Source organism: Salpingoeca rosetta (genome assembly GCF_000188695.1).
Source record: "Salpingoeca rosetta unplaced genomic scaffold supercont1.17, whole genome shotgun sequence".
Taxonomy (NCBI): domain Eukaryota; class Choanoflagellata; order Craspedida; family Salpingoecidae; genus Salpingoeca; species Salpingoeca rosetta.
The window spans coordinates 1,257,344-1,281,346 of record NW_004754917.1 but is presented as its reverse complement, the minus strand read 5'-3'; the positions used below and the strand labels follow the sequence as shown (position 1 = coordinate 1,281,346).

The following is a 24,003-nucleotide window of genomic DNA, read 5'->3' as shown; positions in this document are numbered from 1 at the left end:
CACACACACACACACACACACACACACACACACACACACACATACACACGTACACACACACACACACACACACACACACACACACACACACACACACACACACACACCCCGTGTTCGTGTGTGATGCAGGTGCCGTACATCGGAGAGGCCGGGGTGCAATATGAGGGCCTGTCTGAGGAAGCGAGGCAGCGCGTGCAGCGGTTCACACCATCAAGCACGTGTGACACCATAGGCTTCTTCATCGCAAAGTTCATCAAGAAGCCACCAAACCCACCCTGAATCGTGTCGGCGTGTATGTGTCTGTCTGTGTGCTTGTTCGTGCGTCTGCGTGTGGACGTCTGTGTGTGCATCATCTGCATGTGCATCTGCATTTACGTGTGCGTGAGTGAACTTGTACCCTCACCTTTGTGTTGTCCGGCACCGTCGTATCAACAACCATCATACCAACAAGCACCATGGCTCCACACAACAGCCCCCCCCCCCGCCGAAAATGCTGTCTTGTTGCATGTGGCCGTGTCATAATCGCACATGATTGATACACATCGCACGCGCGACAAACGCACGCAAGATGGTGAGCTGGAGCAAACAACAGGGTGGCGACGACCAATACGTGACGCTTGATGGCGGCACGCTGCTCGGAGGGTCGTCGCAAGTCGACACAAGCAGTGCAAGCGCGACCCACCAGCAGCAGCGGGCAGCCATCAACTTCCACTATGCCAACCCACTCTACACCGCCGGCCCGCCCAGATACCATGCACCAGGGTACGATGACACGCACCATGTCACCAATCCATTGTACGAGAGCACGCAGCCTACTACGTCCACGACACCCAGCAGCAGCAGCAGCAGTGGCATGGTGCAACGGCCTGGCGTGTACGCTGTGCCACCTGTTTCACCGTTTGCAGACACGCAGCAGAGCTACACGGCGGTTAAGGTCTCGAGATCAACCGATTGCTGCTCATCACGTTGCACCAAGCTCGTGCTCGCGGCAATTGCCTTGCTGCTCCTGCTCGCCGCCGCGGTGGCGGTGCCTCTTGTGCTGACATCGCCCGCAGGGAACCAAGGCGCTTCAAGCTCCTCAAACAACAACAATGGCGGTAGCAGCGGTGCCGGCAGTGGCGGAGAGGTGGGAACGAGCACAACCACAGCGTCACGAGCAGTGTTCACCACCACCACCACAACCACGACCACCACGACCACCACAACCACGACCACAACCACAACCACGACCACCACCACCACCACAACCCCAACCACAACCACGACCACCACCACCACCACCACCACCACAACCACGAGCACACCACCACCTGCACTGCTGCTGAACTGCTCAGACGCAAGCTCGCGCGCAGCGGTCGTGGCAGCAAAGCTGGACGAAGTGACTGGCATTGTGGACTGCTGCTGTGACGAGGTTCTCGGGCTGCGCCGGGTCAATGGTGACGTGAGGGCATCACCAACAGTGCAGAGTGTCCAGTTTGGTTCCATCACCCACGTCGCAGGCAGCGTGGTGTTGTCCGGCTCCGCCATGCACACGCTGACCTTCGACAACCTGACGCACATTGGCGGGACCCTGAGCGTGGCTGGCACGCCACTGACCAACCTTGATCTGGGCCCGCTCACGGAGATTGGTGGCAGCCTGGTGCTGAGCTCCACCATGCAGCTGGCGGCCGTCACCTTTGGCGCCATCACCAGCATTGGTGGCAGCGTCGTGCTCAGCAACTCCGGGGTGATGACGGTGACGACGACACCTGGTATCGGCCTTGGTGTCGCTGGCGCCATTGTCGTTTCGCAGAACATGCAGCTGGACGTGCTTGACCTGAACAGCATCACCATGGTAGGCGGGAGCCTGCAAGTGACGTACCAGCCACTGTGCACGCGCATCGACATTGGCAACACCACGCGCGTTGGTGGCAGCCTGCTCATCAACCAGAGCCCACTCCTGCACACCATCGCGGCTCTGAAGCTGACACACATTGGCGGGGCGATGGAGATCAAGGACAACCCCAACCTGGAAACCCTGTCCCTACCGCTGCTTAGGCACGTCAACGGCGACGTGACAATCTTCTTCAGCAGCGTCTCCAACGGCCTCCATCTTGGGCACGCGCTGTCGGAGATTGAGGGCACGCTCACGGTGGGCGGGACGAACCTGCCCAGCCTCGACATCACGGCTTTGCTTATTATGGGCAATGTGGTCGTCAGCGACAACTTTGCATTGGCGGACGTTGCCTTTGCCGGCACGAAGCAGGTGGGAGGCAGCGTCACCATGCGCTTCAACCCTGTATTGGCGTCGGTGGACCTAGGGTCCCTCGCCACCATTGGCAACAACCTCCATCTCCAAGGCAGCAGCCAAGAGCGGGCTGCCCTGAGCTCTGTCAACTTTGGCCAGGTGACATCGGTTGCTGGCAGCGTGGACATGTCATACACGTCGCTGGTGCAGGTCAAGTTTGGCCCCTTGCGGCGTGTTGCTGGCAGCATCCTGTTGAAGGGCGCGCAGCTGCAGCAGGTTGCGTTTGATCAGGTGACGATGGTGGGTGGTGTTGTTGTGTTGGCCAACAATGCCCTCACGCGTCTGGCGCTGCCTTTGCTGGAGCGTGTGGGCGGCAGCATTGAGGCCGCATTCAACGTCATCACCAGTGTTGTGTTCGACCGCCTGACATTCGTTGGCGGCAGCGTCGACCTCTCTAACAACAACATTGCCGCGCTCGACCTCAAGGGGCTACGAGAGATTGGGGATGCGCTCAGTGTGCATTACAATAGCATCACCAGCATCAGCCTGGGTGCCCTGACGAGCCTTAAAGCGATCCAAGCCAACAACAACCTGCTGTCTCGCTTCTCCCTCTCCAGCCTCAACCGCGTTGTCGACGTCTACCTGCAGGACAACCAGCTCACGTCTGTTGTCTTTGGCGCCTTCCCTCCGCGCATCACGGGCACCCTGCGGCTTGAGAACAACGCCCTGTCAACGCTGAGCATGATTGGCGTGGATGGTGAGTCCACTCTGGAAGTGTACGCGCAGGGTAATCCGTTTCAGCCAGGCGCTGGCGTGACGTGCTCCCTGACCACAGCCTGCATCTGCGTTGATACAGGCACGGTGTTGAACCGCTGCCCCGCGTTTTGCGCCATCTGCTAGCTCCCGTGTGTGTGTGTGTGTGTGTGCGTGTGTGTGCGTGTGTGTGTGTGTATGTATGAGTGAGTGAGTGAGTGAGTGAGTGAGTGAGTGGGTGGGTGGGTGGGTGGGTGAGCGAGTGAGTGAGAGAGTGGGTGCGTGTGTGTTTGTGTGTTTGTGTGTATGTATGTATGTATGAGTGAGTGAGTGAGTGAGTGAGTGAGTGAGTGAGTGAGTGAGTGAGTGAGTGAGTGAGTAAGTGAGTGAGTGAGTAAGTGTGTTTGCGTGTGGTTTTATTACTTTGGCTTTGAGGAGGCCTGCACGACTGCTTTCTTTTGCTTTCCAGTGTGCAATCGCAGGACAGATGAATTGAACCATGCTCTGTTGTGGTGTGTGAACGAACGTGATTGGATGAGCGAGTGTGTGAGTGTGTGTGTGTGTGTTTGTGTGTGCGTGTGTGTAGTGTGTGTGAGCGACTGAGCGAGTGGGTGTGCGTGTTTGTCACTCACACATTCACACACACACACACACACACACACACACACACACACACACACACACACACACACACACACACAGACACACACACACACAGACACACACACACACACGAACCTGTGGGAGGTAGTGGATGATTTCAAGTCGCGAGTCCCGCCGGCGCGCAAACGGATTCTCAGCAACAACCAGCTCCTTCAACCGCTGCTGGCGGTAATGGTGGCGGTGGTCGTCGTAAGGTGAGGTGAGGGTGTGGTGGGGCGCATGGGATGCCAACAGCTCAGAACAACAGTGATTGCACAAAGATACACCTTCAAAAACACCACCACATCTTCACACGACATAACGCCAAGCCCCCCCTCTCTCCCCTCAAGCATATGTGTAAGACCTTGCTCTGTCGAAGGCCAGATAGGTCTTCAAGAGCAGAGAAGCGGTTGGATTGGAGATAGACGCGCTGGAGGTGCGGATTTCCGGACAAGTTATCCACTTCAAGCAGTCGGTTGGCGTTCATATGCAAATCACGCAGCTGCAGACAACAGAGCGGATGATGAGAGAATGAGGCCGTGCAGGCGCATGCCAAAGGATAGATGGTGAGAACGCAAACGAGTAGCAACGACAGTAACGGAAACACCAAATTAAACAACAATAGCACCACCCCCAGCACCACCACCACCAGCGGCAGCCACGGTGACGAACGAACCTTTGGGCATGTGCTGAGCGTGTCCTTCGCGATGGTCTTGATGCGGTTGTGGTCCAGAATGAGGGCGTTGAGTGCCGCCAAATTTGAAATGCCAACGGTGCTGGAGATGTCGTTGCTCTGCAGGAAGAGCGTGTGCAGTTTCGGCATGCGGTGCAGCTGCAGCGGCTCAAGCTTGTGGATGCCGTTGTTGGCCAGCATGAGCACCTCAAGTGAGGGGAACACGGGGTCCGCGCTTGCTGCGTCCTCAACCACAGACGTCGATCGGGACGAGCGCTCAAGCGTGTGCGAGCCAGCAGGGCGCTGGGAGTTGACCCACATGCCACGCCGAAGCGACGTGGCCGACGACGCCGCCGCACTTGCTGCTGCTGTTGATGATGAGGAGGAGGAGGAGGCTGCCCCGGCAACACTGTTGCCGCGGTGCCTCAGAGCCCCGCCCCTTGCCCGATTCGGAAGTGGGCTCTGCGTCCTCCTTGCAGGCGGTGGCGTCCGCACACCACGCGATGCGCCCGCGCTCCGGCCAAGCGGCGACGAACACCGCGCACCATCCGTGCTCGACACACCCCGTCCACGCGTCAGCACACCGCCACCACCCCCGCTACTACTCGCTCCATTGGAGGAGTACTTGGCGGCGGGGCCAGTGACGTCATCACGCGATGATGCTAGTGCCAAGCGCCGCGCTGTTGATGGAGAACCGGTCCGCCTGCCCCCACCTGCTGCCGCTGTTGTGGACGCACTGCTGCCGCTGCTGGTGCTGTTTGGAATGCTGCTGGTGCTTCGGCTCAGCAGCTGCCCTCGCAACGCACTCGTTCGCTCCTTTCGTGATCCATTCCCACCGCTGCTGCTGCCGCTGCCGCCGCTCCCACGCCCACTTCGCGTGCTGCTGTTGCCTGCAGGCAATGCCATGGCCGGCGTTGTGGCGTGCGGGTCGGCGGAGCGCGGGCGGTGGTTGGCAGCAAACTTGCGGATGCGGTTGCTGTTGAGACAGAGGACGCGCAGGAATTTGAGTCCGGCCAGCGGCTCCAGCGTCGTCATGTTGTTGTCCTCCAAGTTGAGCGAGTACAGGTGCTCAAAACGCATTTCATCCGAGAGCCGCGCCTCACGCAATGCGCAGTGCGGCAGATCCAGCGTGCGCACAAACTCGCACTGGTCCTCCCCGACGTTGTCGGCGATCATGTCAATAGTCAGCACGCCGTCAAACAGGCGCCTGGCCAGGTCAAGGTCGCTCTTTGTCACGAGGCGGTCGTTGAGCATCGTCAGGCGCCCAGACAGGTAGTACAGGACAAACGGAACAACCTTCCGCTTGCGACAAAACGCGTTGGCAGCCACATTGAGCACGCGCAGCGCTTCCAGCTCACGCAGGTGGAAGATTTCGCGCGGGTTCGAAATGCAGTTGTGGTCGATGTAGAGAGTGGTGAGCGACAGCATGTCTCGCAGCGGGCGAAGGTCGTGCACAAAGTTGAAGGAGAGCATCAGCGTGGAGAGGTGTGGCAGGGTCGCCACGTCATCCAGCGCCTGAATCTCGTTGTGCCCCACGTCGAGGAACCGCAGGGACGGTAGCGAGCGGACAAACTTGAGCGAGGACAGTGCGTTGTCCACGAGCGAGAGGGAGGTGAGCGTGTCGTGCCAGGAGCGGGGCAGCTTGAAGGTGGACACGCGGCACGTGTGCAGTGCAATCCATTCCACTTGTGCGAACCCCCTTTCCCGTGCAAAGTCAGCCACACCATCCTGCACCACGTGCTGTGTGCTCGTTGCTGCCGTGCGCACCAGCACGCCCTTGACAACTTCGGGCACCGCCACGCTGTGGGCATAGGCTCCGAGGTTGGAAAACCCGGCATCGTTCATGCACGACGCGCGTCGGAGAGCCGTGACCCCCTGTGGCGCTACATGATGCAAGACGCCCGCGTCATTGCTCTCTGCGCACAGGAGGAGCTCCTGGCACGTGCGATACGCCTCCCAGGGCTGCGCACCGCTGTACGACACGCTCGTCGTGCCGTGGATGCACGGTGGGGGCTGGGGTGCCGTGGTGGTGTCACCGGTGGTTGCAGCCGCTGTTGAGAGCAGCGAGGTGGCGTTGGCTGCTGTTGACGGTGCTGTCCACACAGCGCACATGTGTCTGCGCTCGCCCTGGAAGAAGGGGGACACGCGCACGTTCAAAGTCGGCGGCAGCGGCGTCTCGTGCAGTGCCGACGAGCGGTACACAACAGACCACTGGTGTGTGCGTTTGGGAAGGCGGGGGGGGATGGGGTGAGTTGATTGGTGGTGAAGTGGTGATGGTGTTTGGTGTGAGTCTGTGTGACGTGCAATTACAGCAGGGAACTGAGAGAGAAATGACGAAAACCAACAACACAAGGCCGTGTGTGTGTGTGTGTGCGTGTGTGCGTGCGTGCGTGCGTGTGCGTGTGCGTGTGTGTGTGTGTGTTTGTGCGTGTGTGCGTGCGTGCGTGCGTGTGTGTGTGTGTGTGTGTTTGTGCGTGTGTGCGTGCGTGCGTGCGTGCGTGTGTGTGCGTGCGTGCGTGTGTGTGTGCATTCATTCATATATCTCCGTGTACCTCGAGTGTGATGAGCCGCATGTCAGCAAACTTCGACGCCAACTTGTGCAAAACACCAACGGCATCGGACTGCACCCAAGTATGAGCAAGATCAACAGTGAGCATACGTGAGCCAGTGCGTGAGCCAGTGCGTGCGTGTGTGTGTGTGTGCAGGTGTGTGTGTGTGTGTGTGCGTGTGTGTGTGCGTGTGAGATTGCGCATGCGTGCGATGTCCACATGTGCGTACGCAACCATGTGCCCGAGTGTGCTGTTGTTACCTCGAGTAAGGGGTTGTCGTTGAGAAACATGCACTGGAGGGCAGGGCAGGCTGCTGGCAGCGTGGTGAGGGCGAGTGCGCGGGTGATGCTGTTCGCTCCGAGATCGAGGAAGCGCAGACGAGGCGCCGCCGTCATGTCCGTGGACGAAATCCGGTTGTGATGCACATCCAGTGATTCTGACAATGGTGATGGTGATGGCGATTGATTGAGGGGAGGGGAGATTGATGATGGTGGTGATGTGAGCAAGTGAGAGTGTGCGCAAGTTGAGTGTTGTGTGCGTACGTGTGTGTGTGCATATGTATGTGTGCTGTGTGCATGTGCGTGTACCTGCATGTGCATGTGCTCCCACTTATCTTGAATCACGGCGCAAGCTCACACCCCACATCACACCACCGTTCTCACCGAGTGTGGGCAGCGAATCGATCCACGCCAGCGACGTCAAGTAGTTGTAGCCAACCTGACACGGCACAGAACAAGAACAAGCAGTCGAGTGAATGTGTGTGTGTGTGTGTGTGCAATGCTCGTTTGTGAGTTGGAAGGAAAAATGCAATGTTAAAACTTGTATGTGCACGTGCGATCAGGATGAAATCGAGAGGGCGATGAGGGGTTACAGGCTGCAGAGCACGCGGTGGGCTGAGTTGTTGATCCCCATGCCTTCATGACGTACATTCAAGTGCTTCAAGTTGGGCAGTGCCTTGAGTTCCGTGACAGATTGCAACGCAAGGCCGCTCAGACACACGCGCGTCACGCTCGCAAAGTCAATGCCACCAAACACCCGCTGATGTGTCGTGTTGGGAGGGAAGGGGAAGCAATGGTGATGAGTTGGATTAGTGATGAAGAATGGGCGAGGGAAGGTCATGGATGCCACACAACAGCGCAAACGGCCAACAACGCGGCACACACGGCACACGTGGCACACTCGAATACGCATGTGCATTACACAGTGCATACACCGAGTTAAACACACACACACACACACACACACACACACACACACAAGTATTTAACGTGCGTGTATACTCGGCGAACGAAACCAAAACACTTCCCGCACGTGACCGGTGTCCCAAAATACACGACCACGAGCGAATCATTCGCATCAACAGTACCGTGTCGGCGTCCAACGTCGGGAGGATGGATGAGCTGAGGGCTCCTGCGATGGCACCAGCCAACTTCTTCCGACGTGACCACTCGCTGTGCACCGCATCAGGCACGTGCATCGCAGGCTTGCTGGTGCCGCTCTGCGCATTCTCCGACGATGATGATGACGACGAGGTCGATGGGGCTGATGTGGATGGGGGCTTGAGTTTGAGGGAGTTCTTGCACAGCTCAACATCCATGACATACATGGGCACAAACCACATGTCTGCGCCCTTTGGCACAATGTAGTGCACCTCCGCCCCTTCTTCATCTTCATCGTCATTCATGGGGCCGATGCTGTCCACAGATGTGCGCGCATCAGCAGCATCGGCGCAGCTTCGCCCGCTCTTGTCACCTTTGTTCGATGACGACGAGCCACGCCCACCCTGCTCACTTGCCTTGGAGCCATCACCATCGCCGCCACCACCACCGCTACAGTCACCTTGGCTCACATCAGCACCTGCTGTTGTTTGCTTATCTCCATCACCACCGTTCTCATCATCATCCTCATCATCATCATCATCACCATCATCATCATCATCATCATCATCATCATCATCACCATCTGCGTCGGCAGCATCTGCCTCGTCCTCACCTGTGCACTCTGTCACGCGCCGTGGCCGCCGTGGTGGCCGCTTGGAGCGCGGCCCATACCCACCAACCCGTCGCCTGCCGCTGGTCACCGATGATGATGATGATGATGTGGCAGCGCGAGTTGGGGCGCGGGATTGCAATGTTGCAACAGATGACGCCAGCGATGTCTTACCTCTCCCCGATGTCAATCCACTCGACTTCCTGTCCCACTGCTGCTGTTGCTGTTGCTGTTCAGGTTCCAACTTTGGTCTTCTCCGCCGAGCTGTCTCCAGCGCTTGCTTGCATGTCATTGTTCCTTCGCGCGCGTTTGCCCACATCACCCCGGGCACATATGCGCGCACCACGAGGACGCGGGTGAAGTGTGACGGTGGCCAGCTGTGGTCCGCTGACAGGTGCTGTGTCACATGCTTCATCGTGTGCAGCCGGTTCGTCAGGCAATACGGCACAGTCCCGCCTAGTGTGTTTGGGGTTTGGGGGGGGGGAGATGATGTTGGGAGGTGGGAGGGGTGTTATGTGTCAGTATTTGTGCCAGTATGTGTGTCCGTATGTGTGTCAGTCTGTGTGTCCGTATGTGCACATGCGCATACGCGTACGCATACATTTGTTTGCGTGGGTTTGGTTGAAACCCAGGAGAAATACACTCGGCTTACGCGCCTTTTCCTCATTCCAAACCACCAAACAAACACACGCACATGCGCACACATACACGTACACATACACATACACATACACGCGTGTACAACACACACACATATGTACACATATGTACACATATGTACACGCACCTGATGGGTTGCTGCACATGTGTGTGATGGCTGCGTCGACCTCCACCGCATCAGCACCACCGACATCCAGCAACAGATATTCGTACGCAGCGTCACTCTCAAGCAGTTCGCGTGCAAGGCTCGGGCTCACGGCCGACAGCGTGCCAACTGTTGTTGTTGTCTTGCCGTTGCGTCCCTGTTTCGTCGTGACGTCGCCAAACGAAATGCGCCCACGGCGAGCGTGGCTCGGCAAGTTGGCTGCCGTCGTCGTCGTGGCGTTGGCGTTGTCGTTGTCGTTGTAGTAAACAGACCCAAACTGCTCCTCTTCCTGTGCTCGCATCATGAACCTGAACATGAGATGACATGTGTGGTGGTGGTGGTGGTGGTGAGACAGGTGAGACAGGGCCAGGTGAGGATGGTGAGACTGGTTTGAGCTTAGATCGGATGTTTCGCTGCGCGGGTGTGTAAGGTACATAATTGTCGCCTACACCATCACAACGTGGAGCCACGAAGCGAAAAGAGGCAAGATGAGGAAAGGAAAGTGACCCACTTTTTGATTGCATTCTTGTGCTCATCCATCAGGTGCGTGTTCTCAACCTGCAAGCACGCATGTGGGGAATGCAGAAAAGCTCGTTGAGACGCGAAAAAGTTGACACACACGGGCGCACACACGCACACGCACACATGTACACACACACACATACATACACACACACACACACAGCCCGTCGCACCTGTAGAACGTGGTGCACCCTGCAAGCGACGACGCCGTAGCTTTTGAATTTGGCGGCATCGAAGAACGAGCGAACGTCACGCTGAGCAGCAGCCTCCCTGGCGATGATGATGATGATGGTGGTGGTGATGGTGATGGTGGTGATGATGATGATGATGATGATGATGATGATGATGATGATGATGATGATGATGATGATGATGATGATGATGATGATGATGATGATGATGATGATGATGATGATGATGATGATGATGATGATGATGATGATGATGATGATGGTGATGATGATGATGGTGATGATGATGATGGTGATGATGATGATGGTGATGATGATGATGGTGATGGTGGTAAGGGGAACACCGAGTGGTGGCGAATTAGGCTTGAGCTGATCGGAGCACTTGCACAGAGGGACAAATGTGACTGATACAACCAACAGTCGCAACGCCACGGTACAACAGCGGATGAAAGCGAGGTGGGTTCTGCGATGGGACTGACCATGGTTTCGTGTTGCCGCGCGGATGTGGTGCCGGCTGACCGACAACAGAGATGTCAACAGGGTGCAGCTGTGAGTCGTGGATGGCAATGTATCCCGTGTCGACGAGACGCAGAAACGATTCCACCATGCTGCGGCGCCACCGGTACAGGTCGTGGCTCGTGGGCAGCGCACCCGTCTTCTCCTGCACGCGAGTGGTCGATGATGGCCCATGGATGGATGGTTGGTTGGTTTGTGTGAGAGGGGGAATGCCAAACAATGACATAATCGCACTTCAAACACTTGCTCGCGCCCATTCACACAAATGCATGCACAGCAGACATACACGTTCAGAAACACGTGAACAATATCATGTGTACACCTCAAAGAATTGGTCGTTCTGCGTGCCCTGTGCCTTCAAGTGGTCAATGTACGCCTGAAGGGCAGTGTCTTCCCCATTCTTCTGCTTGCATGCAAGCACAAGCACGTTGGCGACTTGTCAGCAAAAAAGGCAACACAACAACAACAACAACAACAACACACACACAGGCAGTAGGCAGGAAACAAGAGTCTACACAACAAAACATTCAGCACCCCAGCAACACCCACCACCACCACCACCAACCACCACCATCACCACCACCATCACCATCATCATGAACCGGGGCGTCACCTCGAATGCGGCCTTCACGGCAGCCATGCGGACTTGAATGTCCTTGATAAAGTGGTTGCGCATCGTGTAGATGGACTTCATGTAGTCCTGCGAAGATGCATGCAAGCAACAGAAGTGAGCGTACAAGGCGATTTGATGACTGACGGTGACAGTGCAGTGAGCAAGTCAGGCACCAGCATGTACTGGCACCAACGAGAAAAACAAAAACACACACACTCTCTTCCACACTCTTACACACACATACACACACACGCGCACTGCACTCTTCATACTTGACTTCACCACAACCACCATTCTATCGAATTGCGACCAACACCTCCAAACCAGTACATCCAGCTTACGTGTGCCCAGAGCCAGGCAGCAGCAAGGAGACTGTGACGAAGCGCAAACGTGTGGACGACTTTTGCGTCCAGGGCCAGACTGAGAGAACTGAAGATGATATGGTATCAGCAGCACGGGTGGCAGTGAGCAGGGAGAGGGGGGAGTGTTAGATATGAAGAATGAAGCAAAGTAAGGGCATCTATGGAATCATACACACACACATACACACATCATGTGCATACACGTTGCAGGTATCTCTTCGACAAATGACCGTGCTGCCTGCGCTATGCCACGTACTCTCGTGCTTTTGGCGGCGGCGGTTTGAAGTCGTCCAGCAGCTCGAGCGACGGTAGAAGAAACGCAATCCACGCGTGGTAGTTTGAAAGACGGCACACGGGGTTCTGGCGCCGTCGTCATAGTCGTCGTCGACACAATAGGAGGTGGCGGTCGTGATAAATACGTGAGGAATGCGCCAACAGGCATTGCTGCTGCGACAACTGAACAATGCGACACATGATTACGACTTGATGTGTGTGTGTGTGTGTGTGTGTGTGTGTGTGTGTGTGTGTGTGTGTGCAGACCTGGTTGTAGTCTTCGCCCTGCAGCCAGAGGCGCCTCAAGGACTTGACAGCTCGCAGCGCCAACAGCGCCTGATGGTGATTGCGGCGGTGCAGGCCGGCGTGATGGAGCCGCGGTCAGATGTAAAACAATGTGCAATAGGACCATCCATCCACATATTCGAGTACACAGATGGCCGTACATACACAAACCCACACGCATCCACACACACACACACACATACACACGCGCACACAAATACATATACACACAAGCACACACACACAAAAATTCACACACAAACATCCACACACAAACACACACACACACACACACATCCACACACAGACACACATCCACATCCACATCCACACCCACGCTGGAATATGGGATGGGACTCACGGAGAAGTCGGCAATGTTGTTGCCAGCAATGTTGAGGGAGTGAAGGGCGGTGGTGGTGGCAAACGAAGAGGGGAGCTGCGTCAACGCATTGTGCGCAGCGTTGATGAACGACAGCCTGCACGTGTGGCACAGCAGTGAAGAAGAGACGGTATGATAGCGAAAGATCAGGGTTGCAGCGATGAAGATTCAGACGCATGAGCGCACGAGACGAGGATGCAGTCTGCTGCTGATACGCACACGCACGCACACACACACACACACTACACACCGCCGCCACCAGCAATGCGCTCTCACTTTGGCAGTTGGGCGAGCACGGAAATGTCTGATATGTGGTTGTGCTCCACGTCAATATGTGCAAGTTCCTGTGCACACCACAGCAATACAAGAAGTGAGACGGATGTTTGCGTGCATGTGCATGTGAGTGTGTGTGAGGGTGTGTATGTGTGAGAGAGTGAGAGTGAGAGCGAGAGCGAGAGAGAGAGAGAGAGCGAGCGAGAGAGAGAGAGAGTGTGTGTGTGTATGTGTGTGTGTGTGTGTGACTTGACAGTACCTGGCAACCGCCAAGCGGGACAAGGGACGCGATGACGTTTGAATACATGTACAACTTCTCAAGTTTCGTCAGTGTAGCTAGTGGCATGATGTGTGTGTGTGTATGTATGTGTGTGTGTGTGTAAAGACGTGAGCAGTACGTTGTGATGTTTTGTTTGGTGGGCATGGTGGTCAAGTGATGCGTGTCCCGCGAGCGACACGCACACACACACACACACACACACACACACACACACACACACACGCACACGCACACGCACACACACACACACACGCACACGCACACGCACACGCACACACACACACACACACTCTCTCTCTCTCCCTCACACACACACATACGCATGCGCGCACACATGCGCAGAGCATGAGCATCAACACCGCTCGCCTACCGAGTGGCGAGATGTCTTCAACGTTGCCCTCGCAGATCCAGAGTTCGGTCAGGTTCGGGCATGCCTCAATGCCGCGAATATGGGTCAGTTGCGGCTGAAGAAGCAGGGAGAAGCACGTATGTGTGTGAGCTGCGATGTCACCACTGTCACCACTCCCACCCGCCCCATCACACACACCTATCTCTCTCGCGCACACACAACACACACACACACACAACACACACACCACCACACAACAAGCACACACACAAACCACACACATGCACACACACACATGCACACACACACACACACACAAACATGCACACACACAAACATGCACACAACACACACAACACACCGCGATGAGGATCTTGAGAGTGGTCAGCTGGGTGAACACAGATGTGACGTCTCGCACAGCGAGAAAAGTTGTGAAGAAGCACTCCATCTCCTGCACGGTATCTGGGTTCTGCTTGACATCAACACCGTTGCAGTCAAGTAGATGCTGGCGATCTTTGGGATCCTTCTCCTCCAGCCAGCTGGCAAGCGTCGTTGAAAGCGGGTGCTGTGCATCCCCTGCACTCGCACGAGGTGTGTCTTCTTCGCCTTTACCTTCTTCGCCATGTTCCTCGCCATGAGCGTGATCACCATCATCACCCGCATCGCGGCCATCATCGTCATCGTCATCAGCACCGTCGCTGTCGTCGTCATTGTCTGAGAAGCGTATGGACGATACCGACAGCCGGTGGTCTCGTGCGGGATCAAGAGACGTTGTGCCGTCGCTGTCGTGTGCACCCGTGGCTGTGGCTGTTGTCGTCGCGCTTGTTGTCGTGCTGGCGGTGGTGGTGCCTTCGGACGAGGACGACTCCATGGATACGGAGTCATCGTCACCTGATGACATGGCTGGCAGTCACGAGCCGACGTGTGTGTGTGTGTGTGTGTGTGTGTGTGTGTGTGTGTGTGTGTGTGTGTGTGTGTGTGTGTGTGTGTGTGTGTGTGTGTGTGTGTGTGTGTGTGTGTGTGTGTGTACAATGCAACCAACGAACGTTTGTGCGCTGCACACGGCCAATCAAACCTAAGGCTGCGGAGCAAGCAAGGAGGCTGCTGCTCGCTGATGTTATGTTCGTGCTCGTTACTACCTGCCTCAGTGCGCCTGCCCTCCAACAGTCGCAACGGCAGACGTCAGCGTGAGCTGTTCGCGACCCTCACACCCGCCTGCGATTGCGCCTGCGACTAAGCCCTTCTTTTGTTTGGTTCTGCTGTGGTGTGCTGCTGGGGGGTGGTGCGTATTGGCTGGCTGGACAACGGGAAATTCGTTGCGAAGCGGAAGCGCAAACAGCGAGCAGAAGGAGAGGGCAGACGCAGAGGCAGGACTGCTCTCACTGAGTGGCTTGGTGGTGTTGCTTCTTGCTTGGTTGCTTGGTTGCTTCGTCGTGGTAGCAGTGGTGGACGCTGGAGTGGTGCTGGTGCGGGACGAGGGGCGAGGGACAAGGTTGTTGTTGTTGTTGTTGTCGACACACACAGAGACACGCAGACCACGCACAGACACACAACGCAGCATCAAGCAGGATGGAGGACATGTCGGCGGAAGAGCGGGTGCTGAAGATGGCGCAGCGCGGCGAGTATCGTCACTTGGGGGATCTGTTGGACGGTGTTGGTGACGAAGTGGAGGTGCAGCGCTTGTTGGCACATCAGGATGAGGACGGATACACGCCCTTGCACCGCGCATCCTACAACGGCCGCGTCAGAACCATCAAGCTGCTCCTCTCACGGTGCGTGTGTGTGTGTGTGTCTGTGTGTGTGTCTGTGTGTGTGTGTGTGTGTGTGTGTGTGTGTGTGTGTGTGTGTGTGTGTGTGTGTCCGTCTCTCCGTCCGTCTCTCTGTGTGTACCTGCGTGCATAACCATCGGTGCTTATCCTTGTGTTCGCTTGCCGTCTTGTCACACCCACCGGCCTTGACATGACCAACCAACCATGTCCTGACACTGCAATACACGCCGTGCTCTACTCAACAGAGGAGCCAAGGTGGACATCAAGACAAACGAGGGGTGGCAGCCGCTGCACTGCGCAACGCGATGGAACCAGCTTGAGGCCATGGAGCTGCTGCTGCGGGCGGGCGCAGATGTCAATGCCACAACAAATGGAGGTCTTACACCCCTGCTCCTAGCCGCTTCCAGGGTGCGTGCTCTCTCTGTGAATGTGTGTAGATGTGTGTGTGTGTGTGTGTGTGTGTGTGTGTGTGTGTGTGTGTGCGTGCGTGTTCAGTTGTTGCATGCACATCCGTATCTCTGTGGGCCTTCCCCGCTTCCGTGCATGGGGCGCATTTCGCGGAGCAGTTTCGCATCACCCACACATCACCCACACACCGACACCACACGCCGACACCACACGCCGACACCACACACCGACACCACACGCCGACACCACACACTGCCCACACCGACACCACACAAGCCACACCCTCCCCTTGCATCGCCCATTCACCAACACCTGTACGCCTCATGACGTCCCTCGTCCAATGTGTCAGCCCGATTGCAAAGAGGCCACTGCGCACCTCCTCCTCCGCACAGATGTCGATCTTGCACACGCCACCGCCGCCGGAGAGACTGTCGCCGATGGTACGCAGAGAGCATGTCTGTGTCTGTGAATATGTGTCTGTGTCTGTGCCTGTACCTCTGTGTGTGTGTGTGTGTGTGTGTGTGTGTGTGTGTGTGTGTGTGTGTGTGTGTGAGTGTGTGTGTGTGTGAGTGTGTGTGTGTGTGCGTGTGCGTGTTGTACGTGTGAGTAACATGAGTTGTTTGCGTTGAATGTGCAGAATGAGCCAACACAAACACGGCAGGTAGGGTGTGAGTACAGAGAGGGCCAAACACGCGGGATGAAACAACTGCGCATTGCACAAACATGAATGCAGTAAGCACCATGCCACAATGTTGTGCACACACACACACACACACACACACACACACACACCTGCGTTGATGAAAGCGAGGGCGAGGTAGCGCGCCTCGTACCGTGCAATGTGGCCCTCCTTCTGCACGCGCCTGATGGGAAGTGCACACGCAGAGTTGGGCAGGTCAAGGATGAGATGACATCAAAAGAGCGCCGTTGTGGTAACGTGTCTGTGTCTGTATGTATGTGTGTCTGTCTGTCTCCGTCGTTGTGTGCGTGCATGTGCGCTTTTGGTTGACCGCAGGACAGCGCAAGAGAGCACCCACTCACATGGAATCGACATCAAGGCCCTGGCCCTTGCCCTGCTTGCGCTCCTGAAGCACAAGCTTGTGTGCAGCTTCGCGGCGCTTCAGCGCGATCCTACAACGAGGGGGGTTGATCATACTCAAGATATGAGCACAAGGCGGTCGAAGACACTTCAACGAAACGCACACGGGCAATGTCACACACACACACACACACACACACACACACACACACACACACAAGCACACACAAGCACACAAGACCTTGCCACAAACGCAAACGCACACAAGCACACACACACATGCAAACAATCAAGACGCACTTGTCCATGAGCTTCCGAGAAACGTTCTGGTATGCGTACTGGAGGCTGGCAACCGTCACGGCAATGCCGATGACGACAACGATGGCGTTGGAGATGACATCAAGCATCAACACCGTGGCAAACAGAACTGCAAACAAACACACGGCACGTGAAGAAGATATGAGAGGTGAGTGACCAGCAACACAAATGTGTTGATACAGCACTGCACGTTCTTCGCCTCTCCACTTTGCTTTCCAACATTGCTGCCTCCTCCTCCTCCTCCTCCTCGACCACTTCTCTCATGCCCACGGCTCTCGCTTCAGTTGTATCCCAAACACGACACCAAACATTGGCCGCCCCCACCCTCCCACCACAAGCCCAGCACGGCGAGTCACAAGCAACCAAACAAAGTGCACTTACAAACGGGGACAATTGCGTTGAGGAGCCCAGCGGTGACATAGAAGGACAGAGGGGTCTGCTGCTGCTTCTTTGCCGCAATGATCTTGTCGAGATCGATGTCCGACCCCTTGCGCTTGCCGTTGCCGTTCTTCGCCATGACTGCTGTTGGTGTGCTGTGCGAGTTGTTGCTGTTGTTGCTTCGTTGGTCGTGTTGTTGATATCCGCTCGGTCCACTGTCGCGAAAAAAAAAAAAATTTCCTTCCCACACATTTTTTTTTCTGCAGACGTGGCGGAACAGCCAACGACACCACAAATTGAGGTGGTGGTGTGCCGCCTGCACACACACACACACACTCGCACACACACTCGCACACACACTCGCACACACACTCGCACACACACACACACACACACACACACACACACACACACACACACACACACACACACGTGCCGAGTAGCTTGACTGGGTTTTGTTGTTTGTTCGTTGATTGTGTTGTGCACCAGCCGATATTAAATAGCAGGAGGGAAACACGCGGCAACGAGCAAAGGCAGCACACAAACAAAACACGGACGGACACAGACAGAGGCAGGCAGGCAGGCATCAAGATACAGGGCACACAGACAAGGCGACAGCAAAAGGTACAAGGAGAGGGGGAGAGAGGAAGGGCAAAGGACGAGAGAAAGGAGGCAAGAGACAAGACAAGCAAAGGGGGGGAGGTAGAGCCAAACAAACATGAACACAAGCCATCACGACACACAACAAACAAACAAACAAACGTTCTCATGTATATGCACATGCAACGCTGAGGCGCACAGCCACGCAGCGCACGGCACGGAGAAGCAGGATAAGCGAGGGGGCCAACGGGACATCACTTGACACAACACACACACACACACACAACTGTTATGCACATCGAATTACATCGGTCACATGAGAAAAGGAACCCGCAAAGCAGAGAAGACAGATGAGGAGCTCAGCAGCCAAGAACAAGCGTATGCAACGACCAAGACGATGATGGTGGAGATGAAGGAGGAAGAGGAAGAGGAAGAGGAGGAAAGCCAACGACGATTGCAGAAGATCAAAAAAGGGTTGGAGGGGATTGAAGAAGCAACAGCAGCTACAGCAACGGAATAGGGATGGAAGGAGGCAAGGGGAATGAATGCGCCCACATGCGAACGTGCATGCGCAAACGCAATGCGTGAAAACCCGCACGCACGCGTGCACGCATTGCACACCGTTCGGTGACGAACGCTGCACAAGCAACTCCTTAGTGGCTTTCCTTGTCCTTCTTCTTCGATTTGCTGTAGATTGAGAGGAAGGGGTTGTACGCATGCAAGTTGGCTCGTGTGAGAAAGCAAAAGCTGTGCAGAGTCACGAAGGGTAACGCGTTTGCTTTGAAAACGAGACAGACAGATAGAGTAAGAACAGTGCAAAGAGAGGGGGAGACAGAGCGAGAGGGAAGGAGGGACCGGAGAGACAGGGAGTGTGCGCGTGTGTGTGGAGAGAGAGAGAGAGAGAGAGAAAACAGACGGCGACAGAGAAACGCGCACGTCTGTCTTCGCAAGCGCATGTGGGGGTAGGATCACACCTTTGCTTCATGCTGCGTGCCCGCTTGGTCCAGTCGAAGCAGATGGTCTTCTCAAACTTCTCCCGGTTGTACACGCCGCTACACACACACAGAAAACAGCAAGAGGATGATGATGGCGGTGTTGACGGTGAGGCACGGGGCAGCGGGTTGAGAGGAGGGGGGGAGCGCACGTGTGGCAAGTTCAAGACGCACGCACACGCACACGCACACGCACACGCACACGCACACAAACAAACAAAACAAACAAACAAACAAACAAACAAAGCAAATCAAAAACCACGCGTGCGTGCGGGGGGCTTTTGACGACTGACATGAGGAGCTTCTTGAGGTAGTTGTAGTCTGGGCCCTCGTCAAACTCAAGCTGTCGCGCGTACTCGAGGAAGACGCGGAGCTCCGGCGGATGGCGCGCACACAGCTCCTCAAGCGGCGTCGTCTTCTTCTTCTCCATAATCTTCTCGTACTTCTGCTTCTTGTTCGCAGCCTTCAGCCCTTGCCACGGCAGCGACCTGCAAACGAATGGCAGCAAAACAAACGGGAGGCAGATATGAGAAAAAAAGGGGGGGGGGGGGTTGGAATGCCCTTAACACTTATTGCAGGGATGCATGGAAACACGCTGATTGACAGGGAAGCGTACAGCGCCCACAAGCAACCATCACAAACACCACTACCAAGGCCATCACACCACCACAACCGTCCCACAACACACCACTACCAAGGATCACAGCCACCAGTCACCAATCACCACTCTGCAGTCTTCGGCACGTACCCGCGGAGAAAGTACATGAGGACGTATCCGAGCGACTCAATGTCGTCACGTCGCGACTGCTCAATGCCGGCGTGGGCGTTGATGCTCGCGTACCGCGCCGTGCCCGTCAGGTGCTTGTCCGTGCGCATGCGGATGTGTTCAAACGTCTTCGGGTCCCGGAACCGCTTGGCAAGCCCAAAGTCAATGATGTACACCTGCGTGCGCGAGTGCGAATGTGAGGGACGGAGGGAAGAAATAAGTGAGTCAAGAAGTGAGGTTGCTGTGGGCGCAAGTCAAGCAGTGCAGGTGTGTCCTCAGTGTGTGTCATCAGTGTGTGCCCTCAGTGTGTGTGTGTGTGTGTGTGTGTGTGTGTGTGTGTGTGTGTGTGTGTGTGTGTGTGTGTGTCCTGCATGTGTGTGTGCGTGTTGGCACTCACCATGTTGCCCTTTGACCCGGAGCCCAGCAGAAAGTTGTCTGGTTTGATGTCGCGGTGGATAAAGTGCTTCGAGTGCAAAAACGCCAACCGGTCAAGCATCTGAGCACGTGGTGTTGAGTGGGCAGGAGAAGAAGGAAGCACGTGTGAGAAGTTGCGTGCATAAGCAGGCACGTGTAAATAAATGTGCGTGTGCGCGTGTGCGTTCAACTGTGTGCAAATGTGTACGCAAGTGTGTGTGTGTGCAAGTGTGTGTGTGTGTGTGTGTTTGTACAACTGTGCGTGTTGGAACTTCAATGGCAGCTGCGAACATGCCCAGGGCAGCATGGTGGCAGGAGCAGCTCACCTGATCGGCGAGGAGAAGAACAGTTCGCAGCGAAAACTTGCGGTCGCAGAAGGAAAAGCAGTCCTCAAGGCTGAAGATACACAACAGGAGGGCATCATGATGAGGAGATAGCAAGGCACGAACGAACAAACGAACGAAGGGGAACGACGAGACATGCACGCGCAAACACATCACCATCACAATCCAGTCATATACATGTTGACACACGTGCAGCTCACACATGACATTGGCGTGTCAGCAAGTGGAGCACACTCGGTGCGCATGGACGTACCTTGGGCCCAGCAATTCCATCACCATCACGTAAAAGTCGCCTTCTTGTCCGTGCCACCTACCACCAATCAATCAATCACGCACGCACGCACGCAGACATGCCAAGACATTCAAGGTCAGCCAGCGTCCATGAAGGCCACACAACACACGCCAACATACCACCAAATGTTCATCGACAACCACACACACACGCACAAACACACGCGCATGACCACGCACAAACACGCACGCATGACCACCACCACGACCGCATGAGCAATGAGCCAGTGGCTACGCACTTCATGAGCGGGATGCCGACGCCGCCTGCGAGAATCTTGTACAGTTTCGCCTCGTAGTACAGCTGCGGGTACCGCGTCTTGAGCGACTCAACCTTCACAGCAACATTCTGCAGTGCAGCGAGCAGCCGCGGTGGTTGCATGGGAAGTGGGTTAGAGGTGTGAAATCATTTCACGAGCGTGCACACACACACACACACGAGAATGTCACAAACAAATGCACACACACACACAGAATAATTTTCACGCTCAAACACACACACACACACGCGTGCATACCTTGCCGCTGGCGGCGCTGACACCGTGGTAGATGTCGCCAAAGGAGCCGTGGCCAATCTTGCGCTTGAGCTGGTACCGCCCGGCCACATACAGGTCCAGCGACGGCCCAGACTTGGTCTTGTGTGACGACTGCACATGCAGCACATGCAGCACAGCAGAGCCGCAGTGACACGAGAGCATGGGGGTGTCAGGAGTTAGTGGAAGCGAAAAACAGGGGTGGTGGTGGTGATGGCACATGGAAAAGGGATAGGTGGTGTTGTCAGGGCGAACGGGGGAACAGTTCATGAACTGATCATCCGCTCCTGGGGAGGGGGGATGGGAATCGACCAGCAGCGCTTACCATTGTGTGATATGTGATATGTGTGTGTTGAGGGAGGGGTAGGGGTGAGGGGTAGCGGACGAGAGCCGGAAACGCAAACGTCTGGAAGGGGGAGGGCGACGGCAGCGGCGATGATGAAGAGGAAAGTCACAACGGCGGAAGCAGCGACGACGGTTGTGTGGCGAAGATGCAGAGGCCAGCGGAGAACAGGGAAAATGCAGGCGTGAGCACCGCGTGTGTGGAAAGCAAACGACCAAGGTGGGTGAAGGTTGAAGTTTGTGCTTGCTGGGAACGACCACGAGGTCAGACAGAGCAGGAAGGTGCACGAGGAAGAACGGTGCGTGCATGTGTGTGCGTGTGTGTTTGCGAACATGGAAACAGATGTTCGTGCCATGATCATCATCAACACATGCGCTGCGCGCCCGCAGATACAAACAAGGAAGGCTACCATACACACACGAACACACACACACACACACACCACTGCGAACGCGCAGAAGAAGTTGGTGTGCGTGAACGACAAGAACGCGGTGGGAAATGAAGCACCAACGAACACGGAGATGGCAGCAACGGCCTTCTCATGTAAACATGCAAACACACACACACACACGCGCGCGCACACACACGAACGCGCGCACGCACACACGCACACACACACATACCACATATGCACGCATGCACGCACGCAAACCACCAAAAGCGTTGCTCAGCGAAGGGTGTGCAAGCAATCAAGGCACCAACGCACCAGATACTCCAACACGCCAACTGTACGGATGAGAAAGAGGCGGTTCGTACCTTTGTCGCGTCACACGGTCAGGGTGTGCTGCTTGTACGCGTGTCGATGTGCACGCACAGGAATATCGCGCGCGATTTGCCGGGAGGAAGAAGGTGACAAACTCCCAAAACCAAACAATCGACCGGCCAGCCAACGATGTATGTGTGTGTCTTGACAATGGCTTGTTCCTTTCTCCAGCAGCAGCAATCCCGATCAGCTAGCAGGGGAGTGGCGGTTGGTTGCACACGAGCGTGTGTGCGCTTGGGCTTCTTCGCACGTCGTCACGTCACACGATGTACAGCGCGCATCAACTTGTGGGGCCAGCTACCAAGCAATCACCATGCGGGAATTGCTGGTGTGAGCAACCACAAGGCAACCAACCAGAAGAAAGCAACGGAAGGGAAAGCAACGGAAGGGAAAGCAAGGCACGCACGGGCAAGGAAAAGTGTTGGTGGTGGAATGGATGGGCGAACGGAACGAGCGCGGCCAGCTGGCTGGCTGGCTGGCTGGCTGACTGAGTGGTTGGAGGGATGACGCAGAGCAAGCAAGGCAAGGCAAGGCAAGGCAAGGCAGAGTGGAGCAAGGAAGCTAGCAGCGGTGCTGCGCACATACGTTGTCGTGATCGGATGTTGGCAGGCAGGCTGGGCTGAGAGAAAACTTCACACGAAAAAGAGAGGAAAGCACCTGCTTGCTTGCTTGCTTTGCTGCTTACTGCTTGTGGTTGACGTCAGGTTTTTCTCAAGACGGGCTGAAGATTGGTTGAAGATTTAAACAAAAGAGGCCCATACCAAAACAAAAACGAGCAAAACGATTCTCCGCCACCTACCGCTAGCGACACCACAAAAAGGGAATGCCCCTGATTTCAGGGCGGAGTTCGTCGAGGGTTGCGATGATGACTCACACACACACAGGCTGTTGTTGATTTGACGAGAGCGGATTTCAAACAGAGCAAAGCAACTGAGGCGAGAGAAGGCGAGGCGAGCACACCCCCATCCCCATCACACAACCCATCACAGACGAAGCACACGGACACAGACAAGACAGAGAGAGACGAAGCATGCCTGCAGGGTGGCTGTGCCGTGAGCCGATGAAGGCCACGGCTGTCATCAACTTTGCACAGGGTCGCTTGGCTCATGCTGCAACCACAGATGCCGCTCGCGAGCAGCTCAGGTGTGTGCGTGTATGCATATGTGGCTATGCATGTGTGGGTATGTGGGTGTGGGTGTGGTGGGTATGTGGGGGTGGGGGTGGGGGCGGTGGTGTGTTTGCATAACGTACGCTGAGCTCACGATGTCTTGCTCTCCGCCCATCGCCCTCCACACACACACACACACACACACACACACACACACACACACACACACACACACACACACACACACACACACACGACA

General features: G+C 55.9%; 7 protein-coding genes across 7 annotated transcripts in view; 4 read left to right on the top strand and 3 right to left on the bottom strand.

The window, feature by feature from the left end:
- The window catches only part of PTSG_06978 (Nsun6 protein), a 3,176-nt gene extending 2,658 nt beyond the window's left edge, over nucleotides 1-518 (top strand). The window contains exon 6 of the mRNA XM_004992324.1: nucleotides 130-518. Within this exon, the coding sequence (XP_004992381.1) occupies nucleotides 130-279 (150 nt within the window). The 3' untranslated portion in view covers nucleotides 280-518. The remainder of the gene's footprint in view (nucleotides 1-129) is intronic.
- Nucleotides 519-530: 12 nt separating this feature from the next.
- PTSG_06977 (uncharacterized protein) lies at nucleotides 531-3,156 on the top strand. Its single transcript, XM_004992323.1, has one exon. The coding sequence runs from the start codon at nucleotides 569-571 to the stop codon at nucleotides 3,125-3,127; it is 2,559 nt and encodes an 852-aa protein (XP_004992380.1). The 5' UTR covers nucleotides 531-568; the 3' UTR covers nucleotides 3,128-3,156.
- Nucleotides 3,157-3,399: 243 nt separating this feature from the next.
- PTSG_06976 (uncharacterized protein) lies at nucleotides 3,400-14,582 on the bottom strand (the record flags this gene model as incomplete). The annotated part of the gene is made up of 23 exons (XM_004992322.1): nucleotides 3,400-3,441; nucleotides 3,719-3,802; nucleotides 3,987-4,124; nucleotides 4,299-6,506; nucleotides 6,848-6,916; nucleotides 7,105-7,280; nucleotides 7,507-7,561; nucleotides 7,772-7,882; nucleotides 8,211-9,289; nucleotides 9,621-9,946; nucleotides 10,150-10,196; nucleotides 10,334-10,426; nucleotides 10,827-11,012; nucleotides 11,190-11,270; nucleotides 11,481-11,567; nucleotides 11,822-11,909; nucleotides 12,099-12,202; nucleotides 12,383-12,451; nucleotides 12,714-12,876; nucleotides 13,056-13,123; nucleotides 13,312-13,388; nucleotides 13,703-13,796; nucleotides 14,043-14,582. 23 exons carry the CDS (start codon nucleotides 14,580-14,582, stop codon nucleotides 3,400-3,402), a joined length of 5,985 nt encoding a protein of 1,994 aa, XP_004992379.1.
- A 223-nt stretch (nucleotides 14,583-14,805) lies between these two features.
- PTSG_06975 (uncharacterized protein) lies at nucleotides 14,806-16,500 on the top strand (the record flags this gene model as incomplete). The annotated part of the gene is made up of 4 exons (XM_004992321.1): nucleotides 14,806-15,453; nucleotides 15,696-15,858; nucleotides 16,208-16,298; nucleotides 16,496-16,500. The coding sequence occupies exons 1-4, from the start codon at nucleotides 15,251-15,253 to the stop codon at nucleotides 16,498-16,500; spliced, it is 462 nt and encodes a 153-aa protein (XP_004992378.1). The 5' UTR covers nucleotides 14,806-15,250.
- Nucleotides 16,501-16,895: 395 nt separating this feature from the next.
- PTSG_06974 (uncharacterized protein) lies at nucleotides 16,896-17,732 on the bottom strand (the record flags this gene model as incomplete). Its single annotated transcript, XM_004992320.1, has 3 exons — nucleotides 16,896-16,989; nucleotides 17,198-17,324; nucleotides 17,597-17,732. The coding sequence occupies 3 exons, from the start codon at nucleotides 17,730-17,732 to the stop codon at nucleotides 16,896-16,898; spliced, it is 357 nt and encodes a 118-aa protein (XP_004992377.1).
- Nucleotides 17,733-18,041: 309 nt separating this feature from the next.
- Nucleotides 18,042-23,363, bottom strand: PTSG_06973 (CK1/CK1/CK1-D protein kinase). Its single transcript, XM_004992319.1, has 12 exons — nucleotides 23,222-23,363; nucleotides 22,630-22,933; nucleotides 21,856-21,936; nucleotides 21,516-21,644; nucleotides 21,240-21,346; nucleotides 20,963-21,019; nucleotides 20,692-20,761; nucleotides 20,349-20,447; nucleotides 19,934-20,127; nucleotides 19,479-19,673; nucleotides 19,168-19,245; nucleotides 18,042-18,880 (listed from the first exon to the last, which is right to left on the bottom strand). The coding sequence occupies exons 3-12, from the start codon at nucleotides 21,856-21,858 to the stop codon at nucleotides 18,847-18,849; spliced, it is 966 nt and encodes a 321-aa protein (XP_004992376.1). The 5' UTR covers nucleotides 21,859-21,936; nucleotides 22,630-22,933; nucleotides 23,222-23,363; the 3' UTR covers nucleotides 18,042-18,846.
- A 394-nt stretch (nucleotides 23,364-23,757) lies between these two features.
- The window catches only part of PTSG_06972 (uncharacterized protein), a gene marked incomplete at its 5' end in the record, with an annotated part of 4,328 nt that continues 4,082 nt past the window's right edge, over nucleotides 23,758-24,003 (top strand). The window contains one exon of the mRNA XM_004992318.1: nucleotides 23,758-23,779. Within this exon, the coding sequence (XP_004992375.1) occupies nucleotides 23,758-23,779 (22 nt within the window). The remainder of the gene's footprint in view (nucleotides 23,780-24,003) is intronic.